General features: G+C 38.1%; 1 protein-coding gene across 4 annotated transcripts in view; it reads left to right on the top strand.

The window, feature by feature from the left end:
* Nucleotides 1–15431, top strand: part of MYLK (myosin light chain kinase) — a 202899-nt gene that overhangs the window by 149026 nt on the left and 38442 nt on the right. For all 4 annotated transcript variants that reach the window (XM_027637384.1, XM_027637383.1, XM_027637385.1 and 1 more), the window contains 3 exons: nt 5028–5078; nt 6748–6875; nt 10147–10300. In XM_027637384.1, the coding sequence (XP_027493185.1) occupies nt 5028–5078; nt 6748–6875; nt 10147–10300 (333 nt within the window). The remainder of the gene's footprint in view (nt 1–5027; nt 5079–6747; nt 6876–10146; nt 10301–15431) is intronic.

The following is a 15431-nucleotide window of genomic DNA, read 5'->3' as shown; positions in this document are numbered from 1 at the left end:
TTCTGAAGCACACAAACTCAAATAACTGACTTGTATGGAATTTAGTTTTCTGCTTCTCATCAAATTTAATCAGAGTTGCTTTCTGTTTTATTATCTTTAGATACTAAATATTATGAGAAATTTGCTCTTTGAGAAGCAATGTAGCAAAACTTTTAAAGCTTCCAAACCTTTTCAGGCTACTGGTGTTTGGTGCATTATGACTGTCATTTTACTCTCTAGCAATTAGCATAGGTTAATGGATTTATGAACAAATTGGTAAATAATGATGTGTTGTCTTTTTCTGCTACAATTGTAGCCATCATCTTTCTCCTATTTTATCTTGTCTGTGCTAATACCTGTAACAAGTTTTTGTACCATCAACTAAATCTGTGGGTGAAACAAGTATACAGCAGAATAATTCATTGCCTTGACCACAAGGCTAAGTGTTTTATTTTTTCTGCACTTCTAGCTGTCAGTCATTCCATGTATTTTGGCGTAGCAAGGAGTAGTGAAACTTTACAGACAAACAGTCACCTTTGATTCAGGCCGTGATATCTACCCCCAGAAGGCTTTTAAAGAGATTACACTGAAGGGATTCATTTACATGTGAAAAAGAGAGACCTCATAATATCATATCCTATAAGTCCAAAGGATTCAAGTGAGATGGGGAAGAAGGAGCAGATACTTGAATCTTGATTTTCCATAAATTTTCCATAAATATTCTTCTTACCATAGTGTCTGACACCTTACAGACATGACTTCTTTTTTCAGTTTCTCTTGAACTCTGAGGATAAAATCTTGACATGTTTTGCATGAGGGGAAAATTGTTTCCTATGCGTCTGTAGTATTAGAGTGCCCTAATTATCAGCCCTTCTCCTGTCCTGAGCTATTCCATGAGCAGACAGAAGCAGGGATAACATCCTTATGTTAACCCAGTTAGGTAATAACTGTACTTGTTTACCAGGTGCTGAAATCCATCACTAGAGAGGACATACACATAATTTTAGGCATGTCCGCTGGGGAAGACAGTAGGAATTATGGATTAGTTGGAAATACTATCTTGAGTACTGATGTTTTTTCAGATCCTAAGAGTTTTACTTCATGCTTTATGAAAGCAAGTTGTGTAGAGAGCCATTTCAGGGGAGGTCTATGCCTATTTTTAGTAAAATTCCAAAAAAGGGAAGCAAAAAAGAAAGACAGAGGCTCTGAACATATCTGCTCTCACAAATACACCATCGGGGAAATGAATAGCACAACCAAATGTCCCACAGCTCACAACCTATATGGGATCTTTCCCTTTTTTAGTTTATGTCCCCCCCACTCAAACACAAGCTCTCTAAGAGGCAAACCTGCCTATAAAGTTATGTAAATACCAGCCCTTTAATGTTTATGTTAAGTTGTTTCTAGAAGGCAGATTCATTTAAGGGGGGAATATTAGTCCTTTTTCTTCCAGGCTGCTTTTCAGCTTCAGCCTGTTTCAATGTAAATATCAAAAGACAGACAAACCGTCTTTAAAAAAAAAATGCAGCAGAAGCAGACTTGAACTAACATTTCCAAGAAGCTCAAATATTTTAATGAAAACAGTCATTTGACCTTGTGAACTTTTGGTAATTTTATTAGATTTTTTCACTGTCTCCAGCAGCTTTTGAAACAAAAGTTGCATTTCAAAAAGATGCGTAAGATGAGCTGGTATTCTCAAGGAAGATCTACAAACAGTGGAGTAAACACTAATAGCCGAAGAAGTTGGCTTCACAGAGCTAGAGACCTGTCCTTGTACTCATCCCCTTCCACCCCATCCCTGCCTTTCATTTCTGCTCAGGGCTATTTGTGTCTGCAAAACAGGATATTCAGCCAGACCTTCCAGCAAGCCTGCATGGTTTGATGAAGTCCAGTGACAGTCTGTATATCCTCAGTTAAGTGAATATAACGTCCTGGTGGGTAAAAACTAAAATTTAAACAAAAAAATTTTATTTACTTATAAAAGGAAGTACCCTAGCTGAATGAAATGATGCGTTCATGATCTCTGCTTTGCTGCCTTGGTTATTCCAGGGCTAGGAGGTTTACCATGAATTTACTCCACTTACAGGGTAAAATGAACCTAGTGGTTCATTATACATCCTAGCATGTATAGAATCATTGTTCTTGTTAATGTGATGAATTGAATGTCACTGACTGTAGTTGTGAATGAACAAATTATGCAGTTGGGATCCCTTCCATGATGGTTGATAATAGGCAGAGAAAAGTAAGGGGGTATCTGAGTATGTCCATTTTGTGCAGTTATTGTGCAAAGGAAGAGAATTACATGGTCAGCCAGGAGGAAAGAAGCTTTACAGACATTAAGAATCAGTGTGAAACATGAACATTTGGAGAGTGTGATGACTCCACCAGCACTTTGCTTGTTTACTGAGGTACTGCAACAAATATGCAATGTAGGCCAAGAGCTGAGTGAAAATCATACTGGATTCAGGAAGTTGTTTGTCGTCCTATTTGTCTGCAGTGACATTTCTGAAAAATAGTAACAAAAACTCTGCAACCCAAGATGACACTTCACAAATGGTGCTTTTCCTTCATCATTGCTGCTCTTTGTTCATATCAAGCTTAATGTAGTGTGGAGGCAAACAAATTTGTGTTATTGTAGTTTGTATTGCAAGCCATTGGAGCTCTGAGGAGAGACCCAACAGCTACTTCATTCTCAGTTTAGAGAAAAGCAGAGTCTGTTTTTCTCTAAATATAGCATACACAAAACCAAAAATGTTTACACATTTTTAAATCATATAACTGAGTTAATTTACATGGGATTGTGCATCTAATGAGTAACTAATGCATTATTTGCGTTAATAGGAATGTTTAAGAGCAGATGGTAGGCTCTACAGCTCTTCCAGCTGGGACCTCAAAATAAAAGTAGTTTCATCCATGGAATATGTCTGCAACCTGAAATAAGAGTTTTAGCTCAGGGTGTGACCATGCAATGACAAAAGAGGAAAGCTGCTCTGAAAACACTACTTGTCACTTTTGTTCCTACAGCTTTGGCAGGAAAGAGGATGTGGAAATGTATTTGCTGTCACTTACTACAGCAGTCAGGGTACATGTCACTCTGCTGGTGGTCCAAAGAGTAGTGGGTCCCTTTAATCACAGTTGTGCTACTTGAAGACCTGAATTTAAAAATCATGAAGTCCACATAGAAGTTGCAGCAGGACAGATACACAACTCATGCCCTGGAGGTCCAGTTACACCAGGATAAACACCTCACAAGTTCTCATCTTATCCTTTAACCAGTTCTGTTGAGCTGACAGTCATCGAAGAAAGGCTTCCTTGGGAAATATGCAACTATTCTTTTCTGACTCAGCCATAAGTACTGCAAGAATATTCTAACTCTCCATTATTGTGTTTCTAGTTCCTGCAAAATCAATAAAGGCAGAGCATATGAAAGCTAAGCATACTTTGAGAGAAAATCACAATAAAATAGAGGTTTATAAAAGGAAAGGTTGCAAAAACTTTTCTGTATTCACTGCATAGTAAAATATTCTCCAGAATGAACTGAATAAACACTGGTGTTGACAAGCTAAACCATTAGGTAGTTTTGAAACAATTTGGTCTTTTCGTAACCTACAGCGCACCACCTACTATGTCCAATTACTCTGAAACTTAAATTCAGTCTTCATATCTGTCTGTTGCCTGAGCTATAGCATTAAACTCCCATTTTGCAGCTCATGGCTGCCAAGTTTCATGGGGCATCAGATGATAAATTCTGGGGTATCAGCTCTATTTGCTGCAGTTAAAGGGGTTAAAATAAAAATCCTGCTTTTATTGGCTTGGTGAATTTCGGGTGATTTTTTTGCTGCTCAGTGTCTTTCTAATTTGAAATAACTTTAGTAAATAAAGAAAACAATGAACAAAAATATTTAAAACTTTTCAGACTTATGGCTATCACTAGGCACCTATGTATATTCTGCCAGATATTCTAAAGCACTTAGTACATCCTGCTTCCCTTGGAGGCAATGACATCTTAAAAGCCAGACTACTGCAATCAAGCTGCCTACTTGAGCTTATATAAGGAAATAAGGAATGTTCTTTCACAGCAGGCACCATCCTCTGACAAGGATGCTTAAGGCAGCAGACAAAAAGAGGGTGCTCAAAAAGGAATGAGCTCCTCCACTTCTGGAATTCAGTGGTTTGAAAGCATCCAAACTGTCACATTTCATGCCCCCCACTATACCTAACTCCAATTAATTTGTGCTTTTGAACCTGTTTATGTTTCTGTATTGTAAAACATTTATGTGTCTGTGAATGCAGATTATGCATGTTGTATTTAAAAATAATTCTGTTTCTTTTATGCCTGCTGCCTGGTAATTTAATTGGGTGGCCTCTAGTTCTTGTTTTGTGAAAAAGAGTTAATAGTCCATTTTCTACCTACCTGTCTTCTCAATTGTGTTTCTGCTTACAATTCACAATTTGTAGAACATTATCTTTTTTACATGTCCAGATTTCAAGTTCTAAGCCATATTTTTGTTGCCATGACCCTTTTTTTTATGTGTGTGAATATAGCCAAAATTTATACCTGTTTAGGGAATAGGATGAGACAGAGGGGTGATACTAGTATTTACTGTTGATATATCACTGTTTCTTTGCTAGCTCACAAGTGGTATGACAAGCAGTACGTGGTGTTAACTGAGCTCATTTAGCATTGATTATGCTGGAAATCTGAGCAGAAATTCAGTATGAAATGGATCTTTTTTTTCACCCCCGTTAAAGTGCTATAAGGAATGGACTATGACAGATCATGGGAGAGATGTAGCAGATTTCTTTGATTCTTTTAAAAGTTTCAGCTTTAACTGTGAATATTCTGAGGATCATTCGGGATACTAAAAGTGTTTTTAGAAAGTATTTTTAATTCTTAAGTTTAATATGCTGGCAGAACATATTATATTTTCCAGTGCCAACAAGGCATTGATATGGATGTTTGTAGTTAATCTGGTGCCCCCCAAAGCTCACCTTTGAATTAACATGGTTTGCTTTTTGTTTGTTTTTTTGTCTTTTTTTTTAACTAGGCGAAGCAACCGTGAAGAAGAAACCAGCTCCAAAGACTCCTCCAAAAGCAGGTAGTTTGTTGCACATCACCCACATTTATTAAGTACAGCTGTTCACCTAATAAACTTGTTTGTATATGTGATTAAATGGTGGGTAAATCCCTTTTCAGAGTTGTTTGTGATGTTACATTGTACTAAGAATCAAATTATGAGCACGCAAAGAAGTTACTATCAGATAAACTATAGCAAGGTCTGTCTGAGACAGGGTCCTACGAAATACTAGGAGCAGTGTGTTGCTCGTGCCCTTCTATATATCCACAACATACCCTGGCCTTCTGTGAAAAGAGACTTTTCTGTGTATCACAGAGTGCCACCTCTGGATGAGTAGCTACCACAGACAAGGTGATAGATTCTACTTTTCCTCATCACTGGCATTATGCTAGCCTGTTCATGTGTTTGCAGTCTCCTAGGCAAAGGTATCTATATTAAAAGTTACATGGAAAGTTCCTCTATAGGAACCTGCTTTCAGTGTCTTAAAACTTTGTCAGACTTTTAAACTGTTCAAGCTGTTTTGTACACCAGATATGTGCCTCATCCTAGTTTCCTTCAGATATTTTAAAAAAGACTTTTCAAAGAAAAAGTCTAGAGGATCAAGGGGAAGGCCTCTTTGTTTTAATTACATTGAAAAGGAAAAGAAAGCACTTTTTTCATACCCAGTAGCCCTGTGCTTTGGAAAGGAATGTTATATTTGGCAGTGAGGTCATTCTAATATTAGGGAGTGCCTCTTACCATTTCTGTCAATATGTCCTCAAGTCTGCCCCCTTCCCCTCCAATACACCCACACACACAAGAATATTTTTTTATTGTGCTGCTTTTATAAAGCAATAGTACAGGTTTCACCTTGGAGTTGTCTGGCCTATGATATTTCTGGCATCTGACCCCAGCAGCTACTGGGGTCTGACACACTCAGTATCACAACTGAGAGACAAGGATGTAGCACTATTAGCAGAAGAGATGTTCTGCCATCTATTGATACTCAGGCAGTGAGAGGGAAGAGGAGGAAGAATGGCTGATTTGGGAACAGAGAAGTATGAATGGGACGGCAAGGTTTAAAAGAAGCACTGCAGTACACAAAGAAAATGATTCATCACTGCTCACCAGAAAATTTAGTGTGATGGATAAAGACACCAAATTCCTTCCTTGTCTCTCATGATGTTTCTGTTCCACATAATGTCTATCTGGCTACTGAAAGCAGAATCTTCATAGGTCTCGAATCTTAAATTTTTCTGAGTGCTGCTGATGACATCAGGGAGTAGGTTTGCTGACCCTCTCCACACATGGAGATTGATAAGAAGTTAGCTGGAACCATTCTTCAAAAATACAAAGTGCGAAAGAAAAAAAAATAAGTTTTGCTGAAAAAAAAAACCAACACAACAAAAAAATTTCATAAGCTGTCTATTTGGAACTAGTGGTAGGTCTAAATGTTTTTGTCCTTTGGATGTCTGTAGCTTGGTTTTACATGAGCAAACTTCGGATGGATAGATTGTTATTGCTTCACTCCACTAGAATTAACAATGTCCACAGAATTGTTTCATTGCAAACAACATGTAGCTGTTAATCTGGATTTCAAATGCTGCTCTGAAACAGGTGAGCTGAGACATGTATGTGTTTTGAATTTTTTAAAAAAATTAAAGTATAGAAACCTAAAGAGAGATTTTATTTATTTTATTTTTCCCATCAGCTGCTCCTCCTCAGATTACTCAGTTCCCAGAAGACAGAAAAGTCCGTGCAGGTGAATCAGTGGAACTGTTTGCCAAGGTGGTAGGAACAGCACCCATAACTTGCACCTGGATGAAATTTCGTAAGGAGGTAAATTTTTTTTTTTGGTCTACTTTAACAATCATTGAAAAAGTAGAGCTGGAAAGGAGCACCAATGACCATTTCCCATTTGTCCATCTCCCTTACTGAGGAACTGGCAAAGTCCATGTCATTCCTGACGAATGTTTTCCTCATCTCTGCTGAAAAAGTTCCACTAATGAAGATTTCACAACCTCCATTAGCAAATTATTGCAGTGCTTAAATATCCACAGTGGGAGAATATTTTTTCCTGACGCCAAACCCAAATTTTTCTTCCTACAGTTTAAACCCTTTTCTGCCTGTATCCTCCTATAACAAATTACCTTTTCTTTGTGAAAAGATTTAGACTATGTAATTAAAGGATAGGTGATGGAAAATATATAGGTATCTGAAAAGTATCTGTCACAGGAGATACTTCTGTTCTTCAAAAATGACTTCTTCATTGATACTAAGCCTAAAATTATGTCAGAGGGGCAAAATGCCATATAAAAAGCTTGAGTGAATTGTATGACAACACAAATATCACCTTACAAGGCACAACAGCAATCCATGGCATGAGTGCCCTCACACTCTGGGTTCAAAGTTCCTTCTAGTTGAATTAATATACTTAAACTATAATACATGTGTCTGTAAGGGCAGCTCCTGAAGCGAGTTGCTATAATGAAGCAACTTAGAATCAAACCACTTTAAATTAAATAACCCAATATGCAAGTTCAAACTGGAAGATGAAGTGTCATGTTAGGACAGAGCAAGTATAAATATGTACTGGAGCTGCTATTCTGTTTACTTTATTCTGAACTTGTTATGCACTCTATAGAGCATAAATAAAAACATCTCCTCCTAGAAGGAAGTTTAGACTTTAAATCCAGATGTGTCAGCATTTAACTGAAAGAATTCAAAACAGCTTGCTAGTGCAAAGGGTATTCCAGAGTCCATCCTTCCTAACTCCAAATAATCTCTTACTTTAGGGAAAAGGGTGGGGGTTTTTCCTGAACTCCTATATTTTCTTAAAATTCTTTAGCTTCAAGACTACTACTATTCAAGACTATTACTTCTTCTGTAGTTAACTACTTCTTTCCACAAAAAATAGGTCTCAGAAGCTCCAGTGACATTCATTGTACGGTTTTGCTAAATGCTATCTTAACATTTAGGTAAAATGTACCCTCAAAAATAAGTTTCTGGTTTGTGCAGAATTCTGAGTTAATTTTTGAATACCATAATCTTATTTACATAGATTTGAAGGCCTTTTTTATATACAAGAGCTATATGATGAGACTGGCAGCTCCTATTGCCCATATTAGATCCATAATCTGTGATTTGACATATTTTTTCCTTTGTAAAATTCTATTTTTACCATCTTTATACTTTCTTTTTAGTTATTCACTATGAGGCGCAAAGTATTGCAAAAACATACATTAAAATTACATAAAAATTTTTATATGGTTCATTATGGCAAATAAGATAGAAAAGGAAAAAAAACTTCAGGAAGGCTACTAAAAACTGTAGGAGGACAAGTGAGGGCAGCAATCTCTCCTTTATTACTTTAAATGGGGAGCCAGTTACTATGTCCTGTGCTGCACCATTATTTTGCTTTCTTTTTCTCTTATACTTCACTACATATTGTTTTATGCTTGGATTTCTTCCTCTTCTATAAATGTGGTTGATTTCAGCTCTGTTCCATTTCCAATCCTAAAAGTGAAAATCAGCCAAGTGTTTTAACAATTTGCTGGGGGTTATTCATACTCATTATTTGAGCAGACCCAGGAGGAGGTGAGTTGCGATTTCAGCCCTTCCACTGTTTGCTGCAGTGTGCCAAGGAACTTGTCCTCTCCACATTCCTTCCTCATATTCCCTCAGGTGCAAGAGAGCCACTCACAGGTATATTCCAGACAAATACCTTTCGCTTGAAGAAAGGGAATGTCACAAATTTGTGACCCATGCTGTTGTACATGGTAGCAGTGTAGTGGAGGGATGCTGAAACTGTGCTCAGCTGAAGAGGGGAAAGCCTTTCAAAGCCAGGGAACACAGGGATCCAGTTTCATGTTCCCCATAACCAATGCAAGCCACTAAGCATCCTTTCAGGGCTTTCTCTAAATAAGACACATCTAGTTCTGCTATAACCCTTTGGTTGATTCTAATGAAGCAAAACATAAGGAGTTTAGAATCTCACAAGTATGGGGGCAGAGCAGAGCAACTTTCAGTATAATTTAAACTGTAATCCTACATAATCCCATTTGGTAATTTTCTGTCTGAATTATTGTAGGAGAATCTTTCTCAGGTTACTTTTGGGCATAGGGCAGTGCATGTGTAGTATCTCAGTTGAGGAAAGAGCAGAGAAAGTCCTGCTCTTAAACTTTTAATTTCTGTTCTCTGGATATATGAGACAAGATAAGGCAAACTAAATAGTCTTCATTTTTAATGAAATTCTGAGAATGACTTGTAAGAGTCACTTATCTAAGAAGGAAGTGGTGGGAGGAAGAAGGGCATTGACATTATGTTGTCTGTTTCATAAGAACGCAGTGTACAGCTTCTCTAATTGCAGTGTAGCATTATGAGCTTTTTAAATAATCTGTCATGTCTCAAGCTAATACTGATTAAAATCTAAGTCACCTTGGCCATTTATACTATGATAGCTCTGTTTCAATTAAAAACTAGTTCATAATATGCCTGTGGTATTCAGCAGAGATTTTGATTTTCGCTTCTGCAGAAAAATGCTATAGGGAAGCTCATTCTGCTCTTTGAATGTCTCTCTGCACAGCTGTAGCATTACATCTCCATTTCAGTCAACATCATCTTTAATTGTTCAAACCCAAGAAACTGTGTGCTCTGGTTTATGTGGAGGTACAGAATAAGGCTGGTTAAGACAAGAGGGCAAAAGTCACAGCCATGGATGATTTGCACATTCGGCCTCTGTAGGGGAATGCCAAATGAACTCGGGCTAAACCACTGGTCCACTGTGGTTTCTGTGAGATACGTGAGACCAAACTTTGCTCTTTTGACAATTACACAGTTTCCTCTTTCAGCTTGTCAAAGAGAAATTAGAAAAGTGAAACTCCTGGTCTTTAGTGGTGTTCCAGTAACAATAATGCTCCCTGTTGCCTTTGCAGGACTGGAGTCATTATAATGTTCCACTGGATTTCTAGATGCTTTGTGTTGATTACGCAGTTTAGCAGCTGCACTTTTTCACTTCTGTGATAGTTATCTGCAGATAATGTTAAATATGATAACATTTTAGGCTCTTTCAGATATGAAGAAATTTATAACTTTTTTTTTTATTTGGCAGATTAAAGAAAATGAATATATTAAAATTGAGAATGATGAAAACAGCAGCAAGCTAACAATATCATCGACAAAGCAGGAACACTGTGGATGTTACACCCTAGTTGTAGAGAACAAACTCGGCAGTAGACAAGCACAAGTCAACCTTACAGTTGTTGGTAAGTCCGTGATAATATTTTATATATATACTCATTCTTCAGACATCATTTGAATTGCATATAAGGATACACAACAAATTAAATAAAATAATCAGATAAGTTAAAAACACTAAAATAAAAAACTAGTATTTCAAAAAATATCTGGACTGGGCAGTGACATTGTAATAAGGACTATAAGCAAGTTCATTAGGGCTATACTGTGTTTATTTTGAAAAATTTCCAATTCCAGATGAAGATATAAATAGCTCAGACTTAAAAAAAATAAAAATCCACCCACAAGATAAAAACAGCTCCTGTCTCCATTTTTTGTTAGATACCACTTGTTTTTCCCATTTAATGTTTGCAGCATCCAGATGTTTGCTGAACTGCCAATTTTAAAACTGTTAGTTCAGGATGGATTGAGGTAGTTTCTAAAAGTCTATACAACTGAAAACATCCTGTTGCTTGGGGAAGGGACATTTTGTCCTTTTAATTTAAATTCCTACAATTGTCTGCTGTTTTACAGTGACAGAAAGCAGGGAACAGAGGCACTCTGGTTGGAATATGAAGCTCTTCATATGTAGGAGCTTTATATTTTTTCCACATGTAACTTAAAGCTTCAAATAGCTTTGTCAGATGACCCTTCCAGGCTGTCAGGTTTGTTGCAGCAGGCTGTGGACAGCTGCAGATAGTTGTAGGCTGCAGTAGGTTTGCAGATAAATGTGCAGCCTGGTTCTAGACCGGCTAGCTGGAGTATCAGCCAAAATCTAGAGCTGTGACATCTAGGTCTGAAAGGGCTGATGAACCCACCTCAGTGTGGCTGCACAGCAAAGAGTTTCCAGGGAAATCTAGGGAAGTTCTACAAGCAAAGATGGCGACTGGTGTAAAATATTGATCCATGGGATGGGGCTGTCTCTGGGTTCTGTTACCTGTGGCCTGCATGGGGGTTTATGACATAAGGTGGGGCAGAGCTCCCCCCAGGTAGTTGGATGAATTATAGTTCCACCAGCAAGGCTGCATCCCAGTCACCACTTGTAGTTACACTGGCTCTGCTGTGCTGGCAGCCATGGGGACTGTGAGCAGGGGAAGAAACACGGGTATAAGGCCAAAGACGAGTACCTGACCCCAATGAAATCAATGGCAAAATGCGTTTAACCCAAGTTGAACTGGAAATTCATTCCAGAAATCCAGTAAATAACATATGAAGTTTAACAGTAGAATCACACTTTCAAGTACAATATCCACTGCTACAGAGTGAATGTCCCTTGGTTGCACAGTGCTCTACATATTGCCAGTAAAGGTCTCCTGATTGTTTAAATGAATTTCTTTCATCCAGTCTGTGGCTTAAAAGATAGCTGAATGAATGAGTATAAATATCAAGCAGATTCCAGCAACGTGCCAGAGAATTCAGGAATAGAAGAAAATAGAATCAGTAATTTTTCACATGATGCACAGATAAATTGTACTACCCCTTCCAACAGTGGGTTGTGCAGGTCAGAAGTATAGCTCAGTTAAAAATGAACACTAGGAAAAACTGGTCCTTGAGCAATCATCATATACATTGTTTTGGGTGCAGCATTTGGCTCCAAAGCCCCAACACAGCTGATGAGCAGCTAGAAGAATGGCAGGAGAATAATTGCTCTTTACGTGTCCCTTCTTTTCACTCTTTCCTAGACAACCGGTGCAGGCTGCTGACTATAGTAGGTTATTGGGCAAGATGGATTATTTCAGCTGAACTAGGCCAACAATTCCTGTTATCTTGTTGTTGTGTGAGCCTTGACTCACTATTATATAAGTCACTGGTTTATGTCCTTTGGAGTTAATTGGTTGGAAAGTCTTTGAATTCTATAACCTTATAAAGCTACATCTGAACCTCCTGCTTTGCTCTTCCCTAAGAAATGTGCCAGAGAACAGTGAGATTTCCAGAGATGCTTTTGGGAGAGTTGGGTGAATAATCCTTACAACGTGCAGGAGTTTGCCATGTGTTTTGGCTGATGACAAGCTATCTCTTTCCAACTAAAAAGAATAAATTCTCTCTTGTAAAATTGCCAGCTCTTCAGTGAGACATCTCGCTGATGTCAGCACTGCCGAAGGCATGACAAGGCCTCAAGACACCTAGTTTGTTACACATGCATTTTAAGGCCAGACTTTTCCATCTGGGTACTCAAAAATGTGGGAAAAGGGAGCAAATATGTCTTCCTTGTAGGAAGTGGGTTCGAATAGAACTACTGAAACAAAACCCTTCACACTGTTTGCACCTTTAAAGGTGTTAAATGTTCACGAACATTGGAAAGTACTTTTCTCCAAAGCCTGCCAATCAAAATAGGTAAGATATGTTTCTCTGAATATACAGAACCTGAGACTTCTGACTCTATCAAAGCTCATTCTTAGTCCTAAATTCCTGCCTGTCCATTCTCTCTGCTCCATCCAAAGTACTGGGAAGAAACTTGCCCTCCCTGCTCTAACTCCACATTCATAACAAGCATTTGTGGAGAAAGTCCTGGTGCTAGAGATCAGCTCTGTCTGCCTCAGCTATTTATAATAAGGCTCTACACTCTGTGTGAGCTGCCTCCCTGTAAGTTTAGCGGTAAAAGGCACATCCATGGGTATGCTGAGTGCTCAAAATGCTGCTGCCTGACCAAAGTCCACAACTGAGCCTTGAATGTATTGAGGGAAACTACAAATACAGAACATCTGCTTTCTGGAGGAGTGTGTCGAGCTGACCCAGTCCTGTGTTTCTCGAAGAGCTAGCTAACAGGCTTGGCTGTTCTGAAGTTTGGCAAATCAAAGACATTTGTTAAAATATAAAATGAAATAAATATGTTAATAAAGAAGTATTTCTTTTATTATTACCTCTTACAGCTTGCAAAGCCTTCATGCTGATGGGCAAGCTTCTCATGCGAAAGACTCCAATAAGCATTTCTCAAATCAAATTTGGACTGTAACACATGCCAGGGAACAGGTTGCCCAGAAAAACTGTGCAGTCTCCATCCCTGGAGGTATTCAAGTTCAGACTGGATAAGCATCTGAAGAATCTGATCTGACCTTATAGCTGATCCTGCTTTGAGCAGAAGGTCTAAATACCTTCCTGAGGATATTTAAGAACATCCCAGATCTTGGTTTTATACTTGCAGTTATCAAACACCTTTCTTCACAAAAAAAACCCCATTAAATAACATTATTGACTTAACCTCCAACCACAGGACAAAGGCTTATTTGCCAGGATTCAAATCAGAAATGATCCTACTATGATTTAAACCCTGAGTCCTAGATTGTAAACTCTATCTGGGTACAATTTTTATAAATTATTTTTAATAATGACCTTTAGGGAAACAAAGATACCCTGCATTCCTTTGAATTTGGCTCCTAAAGTCTTAAATTTAACTGCTCGCACTGTCAGACTTTAGCTACAATCTTAATTGAACTGCACAGAGGTTCCGACACAAATCGTTTGAATAATATATGATTTGATGCAGTTTGGGCCATGGAAAAAGGTGCTCTTGACAGAAACTCAACTTTATTCTAATGATTTTTTTTCCTTTGCAATTTTAATGAGTATCAATGAACAAAGTGTCCATTACACTCAGCCTCCAGTGTGAGCTGTTTGCAGTCCACACACCAAAACCACTGATATGTAGACACGTTAGAGGAGACTTTTTCACTGATGGTGTGGTGATGAGCACACAGCACTCAGACACAAGAACTGAGCCTTGAGTTTTACACTGATTCATTTTTTAACTTTGTCTTTATAAGCATTAATAATACTGGGAGACATGCAGTAGAAGTGAGATATTCAAGTTAAGCAACATCTTCTTTTGAAGGATTTGACTAGTCCCAAAATGTGCATGTTGAGCTCTTCTCTATTGTTATGATTAGCTCTCTTAAATAAGCTATTTCCTTGCTGAGTGATCTCTCAAGGGACATTTTGCATCATGTGTCTGTTCCAAAACCAAAATGATCTGATGTGAGACAGAGCTAATGATTTACAGCAGAAGCTGTGTCAGATTGGACTTGAGTTGCCAAAGCTATTGAATGAGCCACTGATGAGCTTAGTGTAAGATAGGAATGATTTAGGCAAGGAAGAGCCTTCACTCTACAGTGACAGCAAGGAATATTCATTCCTTTCATACTTTTTATTGGATGTACATGGACCTATTTATCAAATTCATGATTCTGAACATTTTAGATATGTGATAGACCCCAATCTGTAACCACTTGTGAAAAAGGAACTTGGTTTTTGTACTGGAGACTATAACAAAGAGTCACTAATATACAAGGGCTTTCTGATGATTGGTGTTTGGTGAATACTTTGGATATTAGCAATGTCTTTTTCTTTCTTAAATATAGAAGTAGAAACACATGTACTACCTACCTGGAAGCTGATTTTGATCAACCTTGTTTGTCTAAATCCCTTAGATTTGTATAGTTCCTGGTGTGGTATTGTGTGTGTGTGAGTGTGTGTGTATATATACATATATATATATATGAATATATATATGAAAGTATCATGGTGATTAGTAAGCTATATGGTAGATATATGCAAAAAAAGAGAGCAGTGTCACTAGACCCCTAGAGGCCTAAAGTTAGTAGTTATGAGTATTTATTAATCTAAGCATTGGTGTACATACTGTGTTTTGCATCTTTATGCACTGTTGGAAAGTGATAAAGCAAGTACTCAAGAACACATATAGAGGCATGATGCACACAGGCATGCAAGTAGTATAGCAAGAATTCACTAATGCCTGCTCCTCTGCTCCATTCCTTATTTGATTTGGGATGGAGAAGTTACTTTCTGTGAGGAACCTGTTACTTCCATGCCTTTAGCAGAATCTGTACGAGCAGTCTTTCCAAGCAGAAATGAGAAAATACAAGTTTAGATGAGAACAAGGTCTGATCATCACTAACTCCAATAGTCATTGAACATAATGGTAGGATTATGAATCGCTCCTATGAAGGGCTTGGTTCTGGTTCAACAAGTCACATATATGCAAGCTATATTAGCACTTGTTCTCTGCCCTAAAACTCTATTACAAGGAAATGTGGCAGCAGAAGCAACAGCTCACAGTGGCTCTACAAGGATTTTGTGTGAGTGCCTGAGAAATCTGGCTCAGTGCTCAATGCTCAGCCTGAGTGGAGCCAGCGGTGGGCAGAA

This window comes from Corapipo altera, unplaced genomic scaffold, assembly GCF_003945725.1.
Source record: "Corapipo altera isolate COAL_440 unplaced genomic scaffold, ASM394572v1 45, whole genome shotgun sequence".
Lineage (NCBI taxonomy): Eukaryota > Metazoa > Chordata > Aves > Passeriformes > Pipridae > Corapipo > Corapipo altera.
This window is presented reverse-complemented; position numbering and strand designations above follow the sequence as displayed.